Consider the following 18,270-nt stretch of genomic DNA (forward strand, 5'->3'; position numbering starts at 1 on the left):
TGAAGGGTTAGGAGAATGTGCTACTAATCCTAAGAGTTTGAATTATTAACAGAATATCAGAAATGGGAAGTGAACAGAGGTATGTGGGAGCTGAAGTGGGGACTGAAAGGAAAAGGTTACACTTACAATGTTGTAACAACCCTTGTAACAGACAAAATAGAAACTACTGAGAGACAAAACAGAACTAAAAAAGATAGAATAAAGAGGACAAGCAGAGCCATTGTGTTATGTCAAAACGGAGTATGAAATAGAATGAGGCATATGATACAATACAAACAAGCTCGAGAGGTAGATGGTCGATGAAGCAGGCAAAAAGGACATACTGTAGAAAGTATGCGTTTGCATTTAATTTGAAGTAGAACAAAATCTAATTAACTTTTTGAACGGGACAACTATCCAGATTAGGATAAAAAAATCTGAGCTGGTTATAGTGGAAAATTGGACACCACAGCAAGAATGAAAAACCCTATATTTTATTCTATCATGATAAAGGGCATACAGTGTTTGTACAGATGATGGGGTTTATGGAAGAGTGAGAAATGAGGATCATACAGTTAAGAAAATGCAAGAAGGAATAAATTAAGTGGAAATATGGGGTCCATGATAGGGATTTAAATTTTCAGTTGAGAAATGAAAGACGATTTTTTTGTGTTTGTGTGTGTGTTTTGTTTACCAGTGAAAGGTTTATGATAATCAGAAACAACATTGATAGATTTGGAATTAATCCAAGTAACACATAATAATAAAAATGATAATTTATGAAAGGAGTATAATATTGTTTTCCATTCTGATGGCTCAGGAATCATTAAAAAAAACAGGTAAAAAAAAAACCAAAAACAATATGCTACTTTACAGTGGTCATGGACTCAAGTATTCCACAAGTGTATCCCATACAAGGAACCTGACGATGGAGGAGACAGTCCAGAAGATGGCAGTAAAGTAACACCCATGCAAAATCTGAACGCAACAACTTTTTACCAAATAAACTGACTACCTCAAAATACAATATTCATTTTCAGGGGCCGTAAGTCACGGAAAAACAAAGGTTAACCTTTGGCCTGAGTTTATTATTTATATTATTATTATTTAACCTTTAGTTTTATTTTCAAAGCGGTCCACTTGGGCGGGAAACCCTCGGAAGTAGTGGCTCTACCGGTCGGAGTGCAAAGTGTGCGCACGGCACTACACAAATCAGCGACCGGACGGATAACACCATAGACTTCTGCTTGAGAAGCTTTTGATAAGTATGGCTATGCTCAAGTTATCTAGTCGTTGTTACCGCCATCAGTTGCACCATTTTTAGGCTGAATATAACGGATATTTTGTCGATATTACATATTTTTTGTAGTTTGCTGTCAATGCTGAATTGGCGTTAGCATTAGCTAATTTTCGCTAGCTTCACGGAATGCATCACGTGCTAACAGGTGTCAAGTTTCGCACGTGTTCGTAACTCTAAAAATCCAGGTTATAACTTTAATTACATTGCTGAACAATATTATTTAACGAATATCTTTTTTATTTGGATATTGTGATAGGGAGGGTGTCAAACGGGGGTAACATTGAGCCGTCCTGCTCTTCGGGGTTAACACTAGCCTAAAGTAGCAGCTAATTTTGCAAATTTAATGCTAGTTAGCAAAGGGACGGTAGCAATTATATTACCCGGAAACACCCTTATAAACTAGACAAGGTTGGTTATTAAGGGGCCAGAACAAAATCTTACAGTCATTCAAGTACCAACTAACAACCTAGTGCTTACATTATTTATTTGATATTTGTCAGTTGCCCGTTCACAGTTTAAATTAGATCTTTTAACTTGTTCACCTATTGTCCTGTTAACAGTAGTTTCATAACTCGCGCGATGGTCCGCCGAATACTGCGCATTAATGTTTTTGCAGCAGATACTGAATGAAGGGATGTTAGACGAACAAACATTTCCAAATTACTAATGTCGCATGAGATGTAATTTGTGAGTATATTTGTCTTTATTTATTCATATAATGATATTTTTTCAATGTCTGGTTTGCTATTCCCCTCACTCTGATAACATATGTCCATATGTCGTTGCAATTCTAATACATGTCTAGCACCTGAATGTTGACTTGATCTTTTTTTTTTGTTTCAGGTGAAAAAAATGGATGAGTGGGAAGAAGAGGTGAGCAAGTTTACTGTCACAGCGCCAACAAAACGAGTCATTTGCTAATTAAATCCAACGTTGTTGTTTTTTCCATGGAGCCAACCAGTCAACTTCTGATATGAATTTACTAATGTTTACAGGGAAATACTAGCACTATTACACTAACCAGCCACACCTCAAGTGAAGGTATGTTTACTGTTAGTGCCCAACATATCTAGTGTTTATAAGTGATGATTTGTCACTACATTTTAAGCTTCAATAGTAATTGTACATCCGTGTTTGACTTTGTTCTGTCAACACTTGCTGAAATCACCTCTCGGAACAGGTACAGGCAATTAGAATGATTGGATAGCCATATTTTGTTGGAAATGAACACCTTGTTTTTAGGCACACAAGGAGACTTCTGGAACACCAATGGTGGTGAATTTGGAAGGGGTAAGTGTAGAAAGGTTGGACAGTGATTACATCTACAGTATGCCTAAGAGTAGATCAATGAAGAATGTTTTTCTGTTTCTCTCCAGGTCGCGGTGGAAGAGGCAGAGGGAGAGGAGGATTTAAAAGCTCATACTCCTCAGGTGCCCAGGCATTTCTTATATTCAAGTGTCTGTTATTTAACATGTAAAATGCCAATTGCAAGACATTGTTTAGCCTCTAGTAACTTGTGATGTGAGATATTTTAAAGAGTAAAGAGCAAACGAACAACTGAATGTAATAGATTGCAAAACAGCTTAAAAAAATGTTAAATACAGCTGTATGAACAATGCACTCCAATAAGTATGGCTAAATGAATGCATCAACTGTAGTAAGTGTGCCGAATTGTACTTGGGCATTTAGACTCCTTTACTTTTCCGTGTTGCTACCTCTAGCTAGTTAAAACCAGTAGGTATGTGTGGTGTAGTGTGAATATAAAATGAGACCTCACAATAGGACTTCAAACCAATGCTTAGATGGGATTAAGTCATACTTCATGAGAGCAGTAGAGAATCTAATTCTTGCACTTTGACCTTTTTGCAGGTGGAGATGGGAATGGTAAGAACTGGCACTATTACATTAACTTGAATCTTGTTAAGAGTTGTTCAGTGCTACTGATCCTCTTATTTGTTCATACTAGATGAGGACAAATGGAACAATGCAGGAGGAGAAAGAGGTGGTTTCAGAGGTAGAGGAGGCCAAGGTGAGACATGAACTGTGATATCCACCCACACAGATAGAAAAATGTATTGTTGCAAATCAAAATCACAACCTGAGGAAAAGATTAAATCCAGTAGACCAACAACGTATCCATAGTAAATGTTGAAATAGTTAAAAAGATATTTATTGTGGTAATGCTTTGATTCTATTTGATATGTTTTAGACTTGAAGGAATATGCTCCTGAAATCCTATTCTGAATATCAAACTCAAGTCCTCTGTAGGCTTGAAAGGTTGCTCTGAAAATTTATAGTTTGCTTCTTGATGGAGGACTGTAATCATCTTGCAATTACAAAGGATTCAAACACATAGTCTCACAGAGTCAAAACATTAAAAAAAACCTTTCAAACTAGAAACATTCCAGATAACATCCTGAATGAGATAAATGTAGACCAAGGATACATGTAGGCTTCTGACAATTATATTATGACTTGGCTCATTGAACAAAGTAGAGAGCAAATATTGTATCTTATTAACAGGTTATGACGATGATCATTTGGTACATTTGTAATTATACTTAATGCTGTGAACTGCATGTATGAAATCTGGTGTCCTGATGCTCTGATACATTATGTTTTCCTTTAGGGCGCGGCAGAGGATTTTGCAGAATGGATCAAAGTGAATTCAATGGTGATTATGTTTTCATGTGTTTTGTTTCTGAGACCTGGAATCAGGTCTTTTCTGGGTGCAGTTTACCTAAAAACATTTCTGCTGACTTTAAATGAACTGCTTTGACTTTACAGGAGATGACAATGGAATGCGTGAAAATGGTATGTGCACACACAGTATAAAAACAGGTTTTTATTGTAATGTCTGTTTTTAAACCTCAAGTTAGAATTTTCCACAAAGGAATACTTAATATTTACCGTGTGAATCTTTGTAATTCAATACTTAATGTTCTGAGCAGGGTATAGAGGAGGAAGAGGGGGCAGAGGAAGAGGAGGAGGTTTCAGCCAAGGTAATTCACAACTCAGTCCAGTTATAGTGAAGCAGGACACTTTTTAAAAAAAAAAAATTTTATTATTTTTTTTTTTAAGGTTTGTCTTCTAGAATGCAAAGAAATGTATTGTTGATGTGATCCAATCTTGCTTTGAAATGAGAGGGGCAGACCATCAATGATTGAACTTGTGTTGAAGGTGGCGACCAGGGTGGCAGAGGAGGCTTTGGAGGAGGTAAATGAGCCAGCATTTGCCAGCCTTTGTGAAAGAGCCATTATTTCATGTTTGTAAGAGTTGTGTGTTGTCATTGCAGGTTATCGTGGAAAAGATGAGGAGATCTTTACTCGAGGTTGTAATATAGTTTTTGTTTTGATAATGCAGTAAATGATTTTAGCCATTCAGTTTTGATTTGAAACACATCACTGATGTAATTGACATCTCTATCTGATGCAGGGGAAGATAAAGATCCAGAAAAGAAGGATGATAGTGACAGTAAGTTAAAGAACTGTTCTTTGTAAATATGTTGAGCTGCCCTGCAGTAGGATCAAGCTTTTTCCTCTCCAGCACCTCAGAAAGAATTTTTATTCTTTGACTCGCAGGACCAAAGATCACATATGTTCCCCCAACCCTCCCTGAAGATGAGGACTCCATTTTTTCCCACTATGAAACAGGGATCAACTTTGACAAGTATGATGACATCATGGTGGATGTTAGTGGAACCAATCCACCACAAGCTGTCATGGTAAGAATTGCTGAAATGATAAGTTGATTTATCAGATACTTCTTGGTTACAATCTGTTATATTTGAAGATTTGTTTTTATGTGTGTTGTAGTTTGTTAGTAAGACAAAATAAGCAATTTAAAGATGCTTTGGTATGTGGTGATGGATTATAGACCTGTTGATTTATCAGTGAATTGAAAAAAACAGCCTTAATGGTAAGTTTTCCACATTCCTGCATGCTACAAGGATTTGAAAAGGCAGAATGCAAATAAAAATTCTCTGAGTTTTGTGAGAAGACATGTCAGACAGAAATGAAAGGCTGTAAGTTATCAAAAACATGAAATCACAACACTTGTTTTAACCATCTACAGAATCAAGTTGATTCTTGAGTCTCCTCTCAGTTTAATTGTATTATGATTAAATAAATGTATTAGTTACAAAACAATTTGGTATGGCTGATGGATGGTTTGAACCTGTGTTGTCCTGTTGTGAGTCCTGTGTTGTGGCTGAAGATGAGTTAACCTTCCTGACAAGCTGCTAGCTCACTGGGATGTCTCCATCCACAAGATATGTGGACTGAGCTGATGCTTTGTGCTAATACCCTAACTAGTGAGTTATTTGTAGTGTCCAAGGCAACAACAAATGTGCACTGTCCTCTTGAAGCTGGCATGTGTCATCTGTTTAAGTGATGAATGTCTCATGTCACAATTACAACCTTTTCTCTCTCAGACTTTTGATGAGGCAGCATTGTGCGAGTCCCTGAGAAAAAACGTCAGCAAGTCTGGTTATGTGAAGCCGACCCCTGTGCAGAAGCACGGCATCCCAATCATCTCTGCTGGTAGAGATCTCATGGCCTGTGCCCAGACTGGATCTGGTAAAACGGTGAGATCAGTGTCAATCTGGTTTTCTGCAGGCTTCAGAGTTAAATTTAAGACTTTATAAAACCTTCTAAATACCACATAGAACACAGTGTGTTCCTGTTTAATCGTCATACCGGCCAAAGTATGAAAGTGTGATGGAAAACCAGTAGGGATGATAAAGCTGTGAATTATGATTTTATTTTTGTTTGTTAGTAATAAACTACTTTTGTACATAGCACATAACATGATATATAAACTTAACCCAGCATTCACCACCAAAACAGTTGCTGTCTGGAGGCTTGTGTGGACAAGCAGAAGAACATGGATAGATGGATTAACCTATGTAAAATACTGCCTACAGCAGGATTTACAAACCCCCACCCCACCCTCAAGGAAACTACATCAAATGCTTGTTCAGATTTTTGAAGACCTGTAGATAACCTGCAGTTGCCTATTCTGTGGATTCGCTTGTAAATGTATCTTCCCTCCTCCAGGCTGCATTCCTGCTTCCTATTCTGCAGCAGCTGATGGCAGATGGTGTGGCAGCAAGTCGCTTCAGCGAGCTGCAGGAGCCTGAAGCAATCATTGTGGCCCCAACCAGGGAGCTCATCAACCAGATTTACCTGGAGGCCAGGAAGTTTGCCTTTGGGTATGTTCAGACATTGGCTTTGATAAATGGTCATTAAACCTCTTAATTATTGGGCTAAACGTTAAATACACCCAACAAATTAAAGATGGTATGTGTGAAGTTGCACACTGTGCTGGCCTCTAATCTTCGTTTCCTCTGACTGTTGTAGGACATGTGTGCGTCCAGTGGTGGTTTATGGTGGAGTCAGCACTGGACACCAAATAAGAGAAATCGAAAGGGGATGCAATGTAGTGTGTGGAACACCAGGGAGGCTATTGGATATGATTGGAAGAGGAAAGGTAAGCTAATTAAGAAACTAACTCAGAATAATTTTTAGTCACTTGATGTTTACAGTGTGTAGTTGAAGGCTTCAACATGAAAGTGTGTGGTGTGTGTGTGGACTGCAGGTTGGGTTGAGTAAGCTGCGGTACTTGGTGCTAGATGAGGCCGACCGGATGTTGGATATGGGATTTGAGCCTGACATGCGCCGCCTGGTGGGCTCACCTGGAATGCCATCCAAAGAGAACCGTCAGACTCTGATGTTCAGTGCCACATACCCTGAAGACATCCAGAGGTCAGCTCCATTGTCAGCCCAAACTTTCACCGTTGATGGCGTAAACTGTGCTGGAAGTGGCATTGTTTGTTGGTATGTGTGCATGTGTGATTTTACAGGATGGCGGCTGACTTCCTCAAGACAGACTATTTGTTCCTGGCTGTGGGTGTGGTGGGTGGAGCCTGCAGTGATGTGGAGCAGACATTTATCCAAGTCACAAAGTTCTCCAAGAGAGAGCAGCTCCTTGACCTCCTGAAGACCACTGGTAAAAAAAAAAACAACAAAACTAATTTTAAAGAAAATATAACATATGATTAAGTATTTCACAATGTTTTATTTCATGGGTATTTGTCTTGTCAGAGTAATTATAATCCTAACAGCTAAGAAAAGACACTAAAGACAAGTTTTCTGATGAACACCCAGCCCTCAACAGCTCTTGTAGGACCTTATATCAGCTGGCCATTGAGCTCAAATCGGAACATGTAACTTCTCAACAATGGAGCATGAGCCAGTGTTTGTCTAACAGTCTTGATTTTAATGACTGGTGATTGCAGGAACGGAGCGCACCATGGTGTTTGTGGAGACCAAACGACAAGCTGATTTTATTGCCACGTTCTTGTGCCAAGAGAAAGTTCCAACTACCAGCATTCACGGGTAAATGATGTTTCTGGGCTCATTTTCAGTTTGTTGTAATGCAGATAGTGACGTTTTATGTTGTCTGGCAGTGACCGAGAGCAGCGGGAGCGAGAGCAGGCTCTGGCAGACTTCCGCTCTGGTAAATGTCCAGTCCTAGTAGCAACCTCTGTAGCTGCCCGCGGTCTGGATATTCCAGATGTACAGCATGTGGTTAACTTTGACCTCCCCAACAACATTGATGAATATGTCCACCGTATTGGGAGGACTGGCCGCTGCGGTAACACAGGGAGGGCAGTGTCTTTCTATGACCCTGATGCTGATGGCCAACTGGCTCGCTCCTTGGTCACAGTCCTGTCCAAGGTAAGAGCTGTCTGCTCCAGAAAGTCATCTGGAGAGCACCAACCTTATATTACCATTCACATCAAGCAGTAATTGGAATATTTATACATTCAGTGGGGTCCAAAAGTCTAAGACCACTTTCCCATTTACTTGAATGAGAAAGTGGTCTCAGACTTTTGGAACCACTTGGAAGGACTTCAAGCACAGTCAGCGTCAGCTTTCATTGTTTCCTCATGTTGATTGGGATTTTCAGGCCCAGCAGGAAGTGCCTTCATGGTTAGAAGAGTCTGCGTTCAGCGGACCTGCTACCACTGGCTTTAACCCACCTAGGAAGAACTTTGCCTCCACAGACTCCAGGAAGGTAACTGGGAATGACTTTTCTGTTTAAAAATACTCGGCTCGAGGGTTTTGTCTAGAAGCTTTGAGATGTCAGAGTGGCTGGTTGTCCTCACTGTCCTGTGTCCACAGAGAGGATCTTTCCAAGACAACAGTGTGAAGAGCCAGCCGGCTGTTCAGACTGCAGCTGATGATGATGAGGAATGGGAATAGAGGAGCAGCACACCCACACAGCATTGACCTGAGTTGCTTTTTATTTTCAGGTGTTCAGTTTATTGTAGTTTTATCACGTTTCTGTTTGAATATAGAAAAAGTTTGTCTCATGCCGGACAAAGTTAAAAATGTCAAGTGAGATGTTAAATGGGAAAACCAGTTTTTTTTGTGTAATCTGTCATCTCCATTCTTCACTGACTGGCATTTTGTGAAGTTTGTTTTATTTTTTATTGTTTTAATCATCACTTGCATTTAAAATGTTTAAAAAAGGAAACTGTGTCTGACGACCAAAAAGTAAAACTTATAAATGTCAATTATATTTTGTTTTCTACTCAGAAAAAGATCAATAAATATTTGTTCAAAGCAAAGCCCACATTGATTGTCAAATGTGTTCAGAACAAGTAGTTTATACTTGGCTGGTAATGTTTCAAAAGCATTTGATCATTTGAAGTGAGTTCCCTGTCAAAGAGCCAGAATGTATAAATGAAGTGTCTCATTCCTGCCTGATTGAAATGGATTGAATTTTGATGGATAAATCATATGAGGTTAGAAAGATATTGAATCCCTGTGTATAGAGGATTGTATGTATTCATCTTAATTGCATTATTTAAATCCATCAATGAGACAAATGTATTAGTGTAAGTAAAGTTGGAGGTGTCTCTCACTTCTGTTCTTAATGTCTAAAAAAATCTCAACAGATCAGGTACTACTAAACTGTTGATAGTGATCACATTGTGGCAGCAGGCTGTAGACTGCCTCTGTGGGGTTAGACAACATGGACAGACCTGCAATTAGGGTTCATCAATGATCAATTAAAGCCCAATCACCAAACTCAATCACTGAAGAGTGACCTAATGTGTCACCATGAAATACAGAAACTGAAGCGCTGTTAAGAGTCTTGTAACAGACGTCAACAATTGGAATACCTTTAGCATTGCACCAGTTGTGGCCCGGACCTTATTGACCTATTGATCAATGATGGCATATTAGAACTATTCCGCGCTTCTTATCTGGCTGGCGTCGTCTCCATAGCAACGGTCAATGACATGATAGTGAAGGAAAATATTAAGCTGAGCTATTATCAGTCAATAGTCATAACTTTTGGAAAGATACATTATCAGAAGACCGTCCATTTTAAACGAGTTTACGCAGCACAATCCGATAAACACATCAGCTTTATAACTCAGGTAACACCATAGATATAAATATATCTATGGTTATCACTCCCAAGTTAACATTTAGTTTGTTCTCTGATTCCCAATCTAGTTAAAATAGTTTAATTTATGTCAACTGAATGTCTGGATAATACAGGAGGCATGAAACAACAACTTTAACCGGTATCAGTATTACAGAGAGAAGGTGAGTCTACAAATTACGAGACATTCTCATCATAGATTATTAAATATTTTACAAACAGAATTTTAGTAAATGTACATTCAAATATTGAACCAAACGTTGCCACCAGTAGAAATGTCTCATGTAGTCAGTGTCTGAACAGTAACTACAAACTGGTTTGATGATTCTGTTCACAATATAATGTGCGGATGTTTGTCAAACAGTTCGTTGTAAGAGAAACATGCAGAGTTATTTCACATTCTCTTCTGTCATGTTGGAGGACATCACCACACCGCTGTGCTGGCTGTGAACTGTGTGTAAATACAAACTCCGATTCATTAAAACACTACTGAGCTGTTAAACAGCGGCCTTATTTATTCCCACCCGCATTCCGCGAAGACCCGCCCTATTCTGTCTCTGATTGGCTAGTACTCGCTGCCTATGTTAGTTAGGTTGTTTAGGTTTATGAGTAGAGCAGGCGGGTCTTCGCAGAATGCGGGTGAGAAAAAAATAACGCAAACCAACAGCGACCATGTGGTACTGATCTGCTGCGTCATTGTGACAGGAGCAGTTTGATTGGCCATCCACTTGTTTGCCGTTTCAAACTTTTGTTTTAACCGGAACTTGCAGAGCAACAAGTAGTTCATGGAAAAAACGCCTCAAACCTGAACGTCAGGAGTGACCATAAATATACACACAATCACCACTCTGTTCCACTGCACAGCAGCAGCAGGCTGAAGTCTTTAGGTTAGTGCGGTTGATACAACTGTCGTAAAACATGAAAGGAACGGCTAAACGCAAGGTAAGACAAGCTAACATATCAAGCTTGAGTTATAATAAGACATCCAACTAACATGTCATTGTCTTTTGAATTGTAAGTTGTAAAATTGTAAAGGTGACTCAACAGACAGCAGGAGAGATGTTTCACTGCTGTCAATAGTAAAGATGGTTGTTTCACACTCGCCTGTGGATACAGGAGACATTAGCAGCCATAGTGAGATTTCTCCAGCTGGTTTTAACTCTTTAACTTAACATTAGATGAAGTCTCATTTTGATACTTTAGTAAACTGTCATTTTTCAGCAAATTAGCGGGCACGCGTACACCTCCTTACTTTACATTACACAAATATTTCTAGATTTATTGAAGAAACGCCTGAACAGATATAATAATTCACTGCATCATTGGTCATGTTATGTTACTTTGCACTGCTCCAGCACTCTGACGTAGAGAGGAGGACCAGATTAGACTTGCTGGGAGAGAGAAGGGAAACAAAGTAGGAAGGGAGGTGTACTTCCTTCCTTCTTTAATGCAAAATGAATTTTTCTGAACTAACTGTATTCATGACATAGCTCCAGTGTTGAGTATAGCCAGGTACCATACACAGTGACAGGGAGGTGGAGAGTGCTGTCTTGCAGACATGGTTCAGAGGGTTCTTTTCAAATACCAGGTTTGTGTCTTGTTGACTGACAGGTGGTGACATCAGGGAGGCTGACAGGAGGAGTCAGAGTGCAGCCAGCTAGGAGAAGGTAAGTCCACCAGCCTTTCACTTGAGGAATGTTTACCTTTACATGCTCTGTTCACTCCTGTTAGCACTCCCTTAACTCATGAATATTTTGGTGATAGAGTCACTCCAAACCCCGTGCCAGCTGCCTGCCCTGAGCCAGCCTACTCTCTGTACTCCACAGACTCTGAAGACCAGGTAATGAACACAGCAGCACATTACAGATGCTGAATGTTCTCTCATGATGATTCCTTTCTTTATGTTACAGGAATTGTTGATTTCCAAAAAATCTTAAAAAAGCTTCTCAACAAAATAGAGAGTATATGATCTGCATAATGTCCTTTGTGTTCAGCCCCAGTATAACAACATTTCATGACAGTTTCATGGTTCACATACGCACATGATATCATTCACTCACTATTGGAGCCTTCAGATGGCAACCTCCATGACTAAAGTCTCTGTTCATCCATAATCAGCACATACTCCAGGAAACCACTGGGATCCTCCACAACTAAGGGATGACTGTGGTCGACCATAACTTGGGTCTTTCTTGTAGGTTTATCCATAATTTCTATCAGTATTAACACAGGAACAAGGGGACATCATTAAAATAGGTCAGACTGGTCAGGAAACCAGATGATCTAAGCTGCTTTATTTGGAGGTCAAACTGAAGGTGAGCACACCTGAAATGTTGCTAATAATCCCTCAGTGTACAAGGAAAAACAGAAGTTACCTGGATGTAACTCTAGTTCTATGAGTACATATGTAGCCCTCTGACAGGCTCATCCATTGGTTTACCCTCTGAGGCACCACCTTGGTATCCTGAGAAAAGATTTTTTTTACTCACTGCCCAATCAGGTGGTAGAAGACATCCAGAAACCTCACCCTAAACAAGCCCAGCACACGCACGGCTCGTCTTCCTTTGGAAACTTATCCGCAAGGAACTGGGGCCAGCTGGGTTCATAGTTACGGTTAAGGCTAGGCACGTACTCATAGGCCTGGAGCTCCAGCCAGGAAACTACTATTTCTATGTCATACGTACTCCACCCTCTAACAGGCCTTTTCCATACACGCTGGCTTGGCATGACTCGGTTTGACAGCTCAGCACAGCAGGGATTTGCATATCCATTACAACAGAGCTACTCACCTGAAGGTGTGTCTTTAACTGAGGATGTGCTTGTCTTGAGTTGAAAAGCAGCGGGCTGTATACATCATGGCTGTGACTAGTGGTCAAAGTCGTGGATGTAAAATGGTGGATAAAGACATTTAATTTCCTATAAATTCTTCACAATAGATGCCTACTGTTTGTCAGTGGAAAGCTTTTAATATGAAGCAGCAGCAGGAAAAGTGTTTTCATCAGCGGTAACTTAATACGGCTCCAATACAGCTGAAAGCAATCAGGAAACGGTAAAATAAGGCAGATATCTGAAAGTACAAACAGAAACACAGGAGAGAAACTAAACTTCAAACCACTGAAATTCTATTTGAAGCTACAAAAGTACTGAGAGCTGAAGACACAGAGGCTTTTAAAACAGCTTTCTCTCTGGTCTTCACCACAGTCATGAGTTGAGTCTCCCAACACATGCTTGTTTGAGTGGGAGAAGGGGGGTCGTCATGGGTTGGTCGCGGTAAGCGAGACGTTACCGCAACCCGCTTGGAGGTGGGTTGGATGCGCTTTGGCCTTATTCTGGAGATGGTCCATTTAGAAGTTTTTAAAGCTCATATTGGGGGCGACATTCCTGCACTGGCCGTTTGGCCGTTAATCATGTAATTCCTCTAGACTTTCCAAATAGTGAAATGAGTCATTTTGCAGGGGTGTGTTGCAGCTCCATACAGTCTGCTGACTCCCTTGGTGCATTCAAGAACAACACCTCAACACTTGATCATCTTTGAATATATGATGACGACATCTTGGAACTCAAGCTGTGATTGATGCTAACGGCTGTTTTCTCTCCTCTCAGGTCACCAATCTCCATAAGGGTCTAGACCGCTGTGCTGCCTTGCTCAGTGGCATCCTGCAGGCTGAGAATACAGGTCAGATGGGTTATTTGAAATAATGACCTTGTAGAGAGCAGCCAATAGTTTGCCAGTTGATTAATGGATATTATTATTGTTATTATTGCACACTAACCTTTTACCACATCCTCTGTCACCCCTGCATTTATTTCCCTACACATGTTAATGTTCAATCATTTTCTGGCTCCAGCTTTGTGAGGATTGCTGATTCTCTCTTAATTGACATTTTACAGACTAAATGATAAATCAATTAATTAAAAAAGTAATAGTGACTGCTTTGTTTGATTTATCTGGTGACACAAAATCCTGCTGTACGTACTCCTGTGTGTGTGTGTGTGTGTGTGTGTGTGTGTGTGTGTGTGTGTGTGTGTGTGTGTGTGTGTGTGTGTGTGTGTGTGTGTGTGTGTGTGTGTGTGTGTAGAGCCCAAACCAAGCCCTCTCAGGGCAGTGAAGGGTGGTGCAGCCAAATCAAGATCATCCACCTCACTGGGGAAGAAGACCAGCAAGAAACCACCTACAAAGACAGGTGTGTGTGTGTGTGTGTGTGTGTGTGTGTGTGTGTGTGTGTGTAAAAGAGAGAGTTTTAGTTTATTGATTTTGATTCTTGACAAATGGCCACTACAACAGCCTATAAGTTATATCATTATTATTCAGCTTTTATTGCTGAATCATGTGGTTTCCTTGCTGCCTGGGTGGATGTAAACCTCTGGTTTAGACAACTTTCATATCAGTTTGGATGCTTAAACCCAAGTGTCACATCAGTACTAGTATCAAAAATGATATATGCTATAGAAGCATTTTACAGAGAGATTCAGTCCAGAGTAGAGACTGCAGGCTTGTTATATTGCACTGTGGGAGCAGGTGGATGCAGTATAAAATACTGCAGGTGCTTATAATTGCAGTTGTCACATGTTGGCACATTTTCCCTTCATCTCCACCTCCAGATCAGAAGAGCTCACAGTCGGTTCATCGTGGACCAGGTAGCACAACTCCGAGATCTCCACATCTGTTCTCTAGTCCAGCTGCACACTCAGGAGTGACGCTCCATCCACCTAAGAAACACACACACACCCTGCTGCAGTCTCCTGTATCTCCATCACAGAACCAAGCACGTCAGCTCCCCTACCTCACTCCCTCACAGCCCCAGCCCTCTATCTGTCCCCCTCAGCCCCAGCCCTCCATCCTCCTCTCTGTGTCCCAGTCTAACTCTCTGCTCCAGCCCCCCTCTCACCCCGACCAGCCGCCTCTCTCTCACACTGACTGTCAGTCTGCTCCACACACACTCTGTAAAGCAGACAGAAGCTGCTCCTCCTGTGATAGAGAGCAGGAGGAGTCTGTGCCTGTGAGAGACACCAACACCCAAAGCTCTGGCACAGATCCACACACGGGTGTCAGAGATCCACACACACACATCCACACCTGCACCATGAAGATGTCAAAGCTGCAGCTGGAGGCTGGACAGGCTGACACAATCCCTCAGGACACACACAGCGGGGAGGACAGCAGTGCAGAGACAGAAGTGAAGCAGAGGACAGTTCAGTATCTGCTGGGAGAACTCAAGGCTCTGATCGCTGGACAAGGTAACCTGTCTGTCCTCTCAAGTGTCTTTCTGAACAGTATGGATCTCTGTCTGTAGAATCTGTTTAGTTTCTTATTTCATATCAGTTCATCTATTTATTATTTGAATTATTTTCTTGATTAATTGATTAGTTGTTTGATGACGTTCTAAAATGTCGACAACAGTCCACAACCGAAAGATCCACAGTTTACTGTCATAGAAAAAACCGAAATATTCACATTTAAGAGGCTGGAATCAGAGAAATGACTCAAACGATCAATCGATTATCAAAATAGTTGCCAATTAATGTAATAGTTGGCAACTAATTGATCAATCAACTAATGGTTGAAGCTCTATATCACATGAGAGGTTTTCAGTGGCCTGATGTGGATGATACTCAGTTGGGAAACAGTGATGTCATGTATTTCTGTGCACCAATCAGAGTTTAGCAACACTTGAATTAAATGATGACAGATGCAGGGTTGTTTGCTTATGTTGACAGGCCGCTGTCAATCAAATCTGATCAACCACACCTACATTTCTGAGTCTTACACTCTTAAAAAATAAGAATTGAAGATGTTTTGACTGTTTAGTAATGTATATTTAGTGTTATGAAGAAACAATAAGGGGCTTTAAATATTGTTTAATATTACATTTGTCTGCAGTTCTGTTTCACAAGGCTGTAACAGACACTTTTTGGGAGCTTTTTTCTCTTTTGTATGATGCAGTATTACGTGTGTGTGTGTGTGTGTGTGTGTGTGTGTGTGTGTGTGTGTGTGTGTGTGTGTGTGTGTGTGTGTGTGTGTGTGTGTGTGTGTGTGTGTGTGTGTGTGTGTGTGTGTGTGTGTGCAGGCAGTGTAGCAGAGAGGTTGCTCAGCCATCTGGAGCAGACTGTGTCCTCACCACTGATGAACGTCAGTAGTTCAAACAGTCCAGCTGAGAGTGCAGCAGACCTCCAGTCACTACACATCCAGAACAGTCAGCTCCGCAGGTAACACACACACACACACACACACACACTCACACAGTGTGATGATAGAGAGATTATACATGACTGCATGTCAGTCTGCTGTCAAGGAAACTATTAAAAAACTCTCTTCTTCAGGATGCAACATTTATTTTGAAGAAGAAGAAAAACATTTGTACAGTTTGTAATCTGTCACCCTGTGTTACTCTGTGTATAATGATCACAACTAAAAAAAAAGGCAGTGATTTTATGATTCAAATTGTGTGTGTGTGTGTGTGTGTGTGTGTGTGTGTTCCAGGCGTGTGAGGATTCTGAACCAGCAATTAAAGGAGAGAGAGAAGGCCGAGAGGCAACAGAACATGGAAACACTCTGTGACTCACAAGGTAAAGTGTGTGAGTGTGTTTTATGTTGCTTCCTGTGTTGTTCACATTTAACACTAAAGGTGTTACACGTGACGTGTTTAATGGTCTCTCCTCAGTGTCGACTCTGCAGGAGGAGCTCACCTCCGCTCAGTCCAGACTGCAGGAGCTCCAGGATGACCTCGCAGAACTACGGAAAGCCCTGCAGGACACACAGAGCCAGCTGAGAGACAGAGAGGCAGAGAATGCACTCATGAAGACAGGTTGACACTGCACCACACGCTTACTGACATCACACTGTCCACACACTGTCAGCCAATACACCTGCATATTTACTGTATGTTAGAGGGATGAATCCACATGTTCAGCCACAACAGTGAACACATCTGTGCATGTACATGTGTTATTGTAGTGACATCATACATGTGTGTTTTTGTGCAGACTTGGAGGCCACTAGATGCAGGTTGCTGCACAGTGAGAGAGAGAAAAGTGAGCTGGCCTCACTTGTCCAACAAAGACTAGAAGAGATTGAAAACCTCAACAGGTACAGTAGACCTTAATGTGTGTGTGTGTGTGTGTGTGTACTTTGTTCTCCTCTACCACAACAATGCCAGCTAAATGAGGGGATCTTGTGAATAAAATAGACTGTAGCAGAGACGTTTACCAACAGCCTCCCTCTCATGTTTCTTCTGTCTGTTTCAGGATTCTTCAGCGCCGTCACGATAGCTCAGCGTCAGACGCTTCACCAACAAAGCAACATTGTAACCAACACCAGCACAGACAGGATCCACCGGAGCTCCCCACAGACCGCATCACCCAGTACCTGATGTCTCTGGATCAGCTGGAGCCCACACACGTTGCTGACCGCAACGCGTGCGTGGCCGCAGAGAGAGAAGGAAACGCAGCAGATGAAAAGAAACTGAGAGAAACATCAACACATCCTGATGTGAGGTCACACCGCCTCGGTTCAGATGAAGTCCAGTCATATGGGCGGCAGATGGGGACGGAGCGCAGGCGGTTGTTTGACTCGACGCTCTCCCAGAGTGACGTGGAATCTGTCACGTCCGAGTGGAGCATGAGGTCAAGTTCGACCTTTGACACCAGAGACGAGGCAGCGTTCAGAGACGGCCTGGCAGCTCTGGATGCCAGTATAGCCAGTCTGCAGAAGACTATCAAACTGGATTTGGGGAGATGATATGCACGCGCTTCACAGCTTCACTTGAAATGAACTACTCTTGCTGTTGTGTTTGTAATGTGATACTGTATGATGTAATGTGATATTTTAAGATTGGAAATAAAGGATTGTTTTGATTTAGTTTGGTTGTGATGGAAACACAGTCTGCTTTGTTCCAACTGCTGCTGCATGTCTGTTGTCTTGCAGGAGTCGAATCAAATCAATCAATCATCAAACATGAGGATCAGGCTTTGTATGTTCATATTCAGTATAACTTGTGTCTTAGAGTTTTGGAGGTGCTTTTATTCTCAGACACACATTATTGTTCCAAGCAGAGAATAAAGGTTTTAATACATGTCTGGAGTGGATCTTAAAATACTGGGAGAACAACCAGCCCAACCCTTCAACCAGCAGCAACAACAATAAGGCCAAAACATCATGGCCTGATGGTTTGCAAGTATTTTTTAAGTACTTTTATTAAATTATATAAACAATAGCTTGTCTTTAATTCTTAATTTTCTCCTAAAGATCCCTCACAGACATGTTCTCCTGCTGGACACCAGATGTCTCCTCCTTCACTGTAAAGTCCAGTCTCAGTGTTTGTGCACTGGAGGCTTCAAGTCTCTACATCACTTGGCTCCAAACTAGTTGTGATGTCATAAATGATGCTCATGGATACATGCTTTCAACTCAGATTTAAAGCAGATGAATGTGAGAACAGATAAAACTGCACATACATCATTCTCAAACATCACAGTCAAGGAACAAGAAGAAAAAGATTTTTGAGTTGAGGGGAATTAAAGTTATTTAG

General features: G+C 41.1%; 2 protein-coding genes across 7 annotated transcripts; both read left to right on the plus strand.

Moving 5' to 3' along the window:
* The first annotated feature begins 1,061 nt into the window (after positions 1-1,061).
* Positions 1,062-8,920, plus strand: ddx4 (DEAD (Asp-Glu-Ala-Asp) box polypeptide 4). 6 transcript variants are annotated; one of them, XM_042404433.1, is made up of 24 exons: positions 1,062-1,244; positions 1,896-1,970; positions 2,126-2,152; positions 2,275-2,320; positions 2,522-2,569; positions 2,656-2,709; positions 3,149-3,163; positions 3,246-3,308; positions 3,909-3,953; positions 4,067-4,093; positions 4,231-4,281; positions 4,460-4,495; positions 4,575-4,610; positions 4,715-4,753; positions 4,861-5,003; positions 5,712-5,864; positions 6,337-6,491; positions 6,640-6,769; positions 6,878-7,044; positions 7,143-7,288; positions 7,578-7,677; positions 7,749-8,019; positions 8,252-8,359; positions 8,467-8,920. In XM_042404433.1, the coding sequence occupies exons 3-24, from the start codon at positions 2,132-2,134 to the stop codon at positions 8,545-8,547; spliced, it is 1,935 nt and encodes a 644-aa protein (XP_042260367.1). In that variant the 5' UTR covers positions 1,062-1,244; positions 1,896-1,970; positions 2,126-2,131; the 3' UTR covers positions 8,548-8,920. The 6 variants fall into 6 exon arrangements, with proteins under 6 accessions (XP_042260367.1, XP_042260368.1, XP_042260366.1 ...); XM_042404434.1 differs by having other exon boundaries at positions 1,896-1,966; positions 2,123-2,152; XM_042404432.1 differs by lacking the exon at positions 1,896-1,970 and having other exon boundaries at positions 1,064-1,244; positions 2,123-2,152.
* Positions 8,921-10,380: 1,460 nt separating this feature from the next.
* ccdc14 (coiled-coil domain containing 14) lies at positions 10,381-17,600 on the plus strand. Its single transcript, XM_042404439.1, has 11 exons — positions 10,381-10,684; positions 11,354-11,409; positions 11,507-11,582; positions 13,346-13,418; positions 13,822-13,926; positions 14,345-14,980; positions 15,811-15,949; positions 16,224-16,309; positions 16,405-16,548; positions 16,727-16,829; positions 16,988-17,600. The coding sequence occupies exons 1-11, from the start codon at positions 10,661-10,663 to the stop codon at positions 17,478-17,480; spliced, it is 1,935 nt and encodes a 644-aa protein (XP_042260373.1). The 5' UTR covers positions 10,381-10,660; the 3' UTR covers positions 17,481-17,600.
* Positions 17,601-18,270: the final 670 nt, after the last annotated feature.

The sequence above is a fragment of the Thunnus maccoyii genome, chromosome 24 (assembly GCF_910596095.1).
Source record: "Thunnus maccoyii chromosome 24, fThuMac1.1, whole genome shotgun sequence".
Lineage (NCBI taxonomy): Eukaryota > Metazoa > Chordata > Actinopteri > Scombriformes > Scombridae > Thunnus > Thunnus maccoyii.

Coding starts and splice junctions, on each gene's coding strand:
- ddx4 (XM_042404433.1), top strand. CDS start 2,132: ATGGATGAGTGGGAAGAAGAG. Junction 3,954..4,066: donor GGATCAAAGTGAATTCAATG/GTGATTATGTTT, acceptor TTGACTTTACAG/GAGATGACAATGGAATGCGT. Junction 7,289..7,577: donor TGACCTCCTGAAGACCACTG/GTAAAAAAAAAA, acceptor TGGTGATTGCAG/GAACGGAGCGCACCATGGTG.
- ccdc14 (XM_042404439.1), top strand. CDS start 10,661: ATGAAAGGAACGGCTAAACGCAAG. Junction 11,583..13,345: donor CCACAGACTCTGAAGACCAG/GTAATGAACACA, acceptor CTCTCCTCTCAG/GTCACCAATCTCCATAAGGG. Junction 16,549..16,726: donor GAATGCACTCATGAAGACAG/GTTGACACTGCA, acceptor GTTTTTGTGCAG/ACTTGGAGGCCACTAGATGC.